The sequence below is a fragment of the Aegilops tauschii genome, chromosome 2, assembly GCF_002575655.3.
Source record: "Aegilops tauschii subsp. strangulata cultivar AL8/78 chromosome 2, Aet v6.0, whole genome shotgun sequence".
Lineage (NCBI taxonomy): Eukaryota > Viridiplantae > Streptophyta > Magnoliopsida > Poales > Poaceae > Aegilops > Aegilops tauschii.
In genome coordinates this window covers 40,632,133-40,636,328 of record NC_053036.3, presented here as the reverse complement: position 1 = coordinate 40,636,328, position 4,196 = coordinate 40,632,133, and the positions used below count along the sequence as shown (strand labels likewise).

At 46.2% G+C, this 4,196-nt stretch overlaps 1 protein-coding gene across 1 annotated transcript; it reads right to left on the bottom strand.

Annotated features, from left to right (window-relative positions):
• Nucleotides 1–239: 239 nt before the first annotated feature.
• On the bottom strand, nucleotides 240–3,877 carry LOC109746311 (elongation factor 1-alpha). The gene is made up of 3 exons (XM_020305432.3): nucleotides 3,695–3,877; nucleotides 2,210–2,693; nucleotides 240–1,355 (listed from the first exon to the last, which is right to left on the bottom strand). Exons 2-3 carry the CDS (start codon nucleotides 2,669–2,671, stop codon nucleotides 474–476), a joined length of 1,344 nt encoding a protein of 447 aa, XP_020161021.1. The 5' UTR covers nucleotides 2,672–2,693; nucleotides 3,695–3,877; the 3' UTR covers nucleotides 240–473.
• Between the last annotated feature and the right edge of the window lie 319 nt (nucleotides 3,878–4,196).

Genomic DNA, 4,196 nt, shown 5'->3' with positions numbered 1-4,196 from the left:
GAAAACTCGGTTTGGAGAAGCAGAGAAATGAAAAGAGCACAAGTAAATCGGGCTGCAAAGTCTTAAGACAAAAGAAATATTCTGGCTGAGGAAGCACAGGAATAGGATAAAAAACCATCAGCACTGGCTGTAAAGGACGCACAGGAATAGGATAAAAAACCATCAGCACACTCCTTGTCGTGCGTAGTTAAGAAAGGAAAGAGAAATTCAACTTTGCAAGACAAAAAAACATGATCAACTGACATAAAACGACTCCAAACATGATGACTATATATAGTAGCAACATTAACTGACAAAGTTCCACCAACACAACCGAACGATACAATGACCAGAGCAATAAGCAGTTCCAACACTGCTCGACACAAATAACCGAAGCTTAACAAGTTTTCAAAACGACTAGAACAACTATCACCACCACCAAATGCCGTCACCGCCACCACCATCATAGATGCAGTAAAGAACCTGACACCATCTCATTTCTTCTTGGCCGCAGCCTTGGTCACCTTGGCGCCGGTCGGATCCTTCTTCTCCACGGCCTTGATAACGCCCACCGCAACCGTCTGCCTCATGTCACGCACAGCAAAGCGGCCCAGGGGAGGGTACTGAGCGAAGGTCTCCACCACCATGGGCTTGGTGGGGATCATCTTGACGAACCCGGCATCACCGTTCTTGAGGAACTTGGGCGCCGCCTCAATCTCCTTGCCAGACCGCCGGTCGATCTTGGTCTGGATCTCAGCAAACTTGACAGCGATGTGGGACGTGTGGCAGTCCAGCACTGGGGCATAGCCGTTGCTGATCTGGCCAGGGTGGTTCATGATGATGACCTGGGCGGTGAAGTTGGCAGCCTCCTTGGCAGGGTCGTCCTTGGAGTTGGAAGCGACGTACCCACGCTTGAGATCCTTGACAGCCACATTCTTGACGTTGAAGCCGACGTTGTCACCAGGAAGCGCCTCCAGGAGAGACTCGTGGTGCATCTCCACAGACTTCACCTCAGTGGTCAGGCCAGTAGGACCAAAGGTGACAACCATGCCTGGCTTGATGACTCCAGTCTCAACACGCCCCACTGGCACAGTTCCAATGCCGCCAATCTTGTACACGTCCTGAAGGGGAAGACGCAGGGGCTTGTCGGAGGGCCTCTTGGGCTCATTGATCTGGTCCAGGGCCTCAAGAAGGGTGGGGCCCTTGTACCAGTCAAGGTTGGTGGACCTCTCAATCATGTTGTCGCCCTCGAACCCAGAGATGGGAACGAAGGGAACCTTGTCAGGGTTGTAACCGACCTTCTTCAGGTATGAAGAGACTTCCTTGACAATTTCTTCATAACGGGCCTTCGAGTACTTGGGAGTGGTGGCATCCATCTGGAACAGATCATAAGAGCAGTCACATCAGATAAACAGAATTATTGAAAAGTAACGATGCAAACAAACACAAATGAGAAACAGCATACATGTATACACCCAAGTACTGATGGAAGTTGCACGGAATATGACATAATGATGCAAACAAATACAAATGAGAAACATCAAACATGTATATACCTAGGTGCTGACGGAAGTTGCGGAGTAAGAGAAAACGATGCAAACGAACACAAAAAAGAGAAACATCATACATGTACATACCCAAGTACTGATGGACATTGCACGGAATAAGAGATAACAACCAAACAAACAGTTGCCCTTATCAATTAAGATATATAACAAAGTCTGTAACATATATGATGAGAACTACTGGGTGAACTTGTAAGACAAAATCACCAAAACTTAGCAACATGACAAAAGTTTATAAACTGAACCTGGACATTTACTAAGTAGTTCTGAACCTTAAAACAACAAGGATATAGTACATTTCTAAATAGAAAAAACAAATCAGTCAACATATTACAATAATACCATAGATGTCAATCAATTTCTGTGCTAACGAACATTGACATTGACCAAGTAATTCTGACCCTTACATCAAGTGGAGAGCAAAGATGTCAACCAGTTACAGGATGTTTCTGTTATAATGAACATTGACATTGACCAAGTAACTCTTAACCTTAACATCAAGTGGATAGCAAAAGGATGTCAATCAGTTTATAGGATATTTTCTGTACTAATGAACATAGAAATTAAATAAGTGATTCTAAGCCTTATCAAGTTGATAGCAAAATGGTACACAAATCAGATGGTCACACATTAAAACGGCCATTGAAAGTTGAATAGAAGTATACCTTGTTACAGCAGCAGATCATCTGTTTCACACCAAGAGTGAAAGCAAGGAGAGCGTGCTCACGGGTCTGGCCATCCTTGGAGATACCAGCCTCAAAACCACCAGTGGTGGAGTCAATGATAAGCACAGCACAATCAGCCTGGGAGGTCCCAGTGATCATGTTCTTGATGAAATCACGGTGACCAGGAGCATCAATGACAGTGCACGAGTACTTGGTGGTCTCGAACTTCCACAGAGCAATATCTATGGTGATACCCCTCTCACGCTCAGCCTTGAGCTTGTCAAGCACCCAGGCATACTTGAAAGACCTCTTGTTCATCTCAGCGGCTTCCTTCTCAAACCTCTCGATCACACGCTTGTCAATGCCTCCAAGCTTGTAGATGAGGTGGCCGGTCGTGGTTGACTTGCCAGAGTCGACATGGCCAATGACCACAATGCTGATGTGGATCTTCTCCTTCCCCATGGCTGCTGGAGCTGTTAACTACCTGCATAGACAATTAGGGATGGTGATATGAGTTCGAGAAGTTGTTTCTTATTCAAATGGTAGCAATTCAATGACAGTGATAATTTGAAACAATACTATGAAAACATACAATCGTTGACAAATATATAAATTATCAGGCAATACTTGACAGGCAATCAGAACTAGACTTGAAACTACATAACAAATAGAATTGAACTAATAATACAGCAACAAACCACCAACAGACACAAACAGTGCCAGTGAAAACAGTTAAATTCAGTGATAGCACCACTACAATTATTCAAATTCATCACATAAGGCATGCAAAACTAATCCAAACGATTCTTAACAGAAGATTAAGATAAACATAGACCAGAATACCTTGTCAAGTAGCCAAGCATGTTCTAATCCGATGGGACAAGATTAGCAGGCAAGGCAACTACTTAACAAGGCAATTCAGGTTGAGAGCAAATTGGAGATGCAGGGGATCGTCTGCAGAAGCACCCAATAGGAATCGAACCTATATGAGAAGGCCCCGCAAGGAGGCCTTCAGTCTTTACCATTAGACTATGGGCACTTTTGCATCTCCAATTTGCTAACAAAGACCAGTCCAAACAATACACATCTAAACTAGGATAATACAAACTGGAGCTGCAGGATTAAATATCACGAGATCCTCATCTAACTAGCCCAAGGGTTGCAAATAAACTAATCGCTCTACAGCAGGTCTAGTTTAGAACAAGAGACACACAGATCGCATCAAGTTACCAACTATAACAAGACGGTGATTAGCATGCAAACTTCAAGAGATCCAGAGCCTCGGAGACTAACACAAAGTTCATGCGACAGGCTCGAAATCAAGGCGAACGGGCTAACCGAGCAGATCTAGCCATCTAGGTAATCAGCTCACGCGACAGGCTAAGAAACGAAACCGACCAGATCGACCTACAAATGCGACGGCGTACGAGCGAGAGGAGGTAACCACCGGCGCGGGAACGGCCGGCGGGCGGCGGGGAGGAGTACCTGGCCGGCCGGAGACGAAGAGGAGGGAGAGGCGATGGAGTCAAAGCCTGCGGCGGCGATGGGGTGGGAGGTGGAGGAGGGATGGATGCCGTCGGCCCCGCCTTATATAGGATCTCACGGGCGCCTAGGGTTTATCCGCGGCCGCTGGATCGTGGGACGGGCGGCTGGGATGGTGGTTACTTCTCGTCCGTTCGATCCCGATCGTGCAGTTACTAGTGGCGCCCTGTACATTCGCGTTTCGTAGCGCCTACGTTCATTTTTTTTTTTGAGGACGTTCGACTTGTTGTTTAAGAGGATCTCTAGCAAATCCCATGCAAGTCATGTGAACTGCGTTTTTTCGGCTGGTTTAAACAAAAATACGGCCGAGCAGGTCTGCAAAAAAGGCCCGAACCGTAATAGTTTTACAAGCGGCCTGTAAACCGACCGTCATTCCGATATATATGCGGGCGCCGGGTCATTTTAGGGTCCCCTCCGTCATTCCCCTCATCCATCTCCACCACAA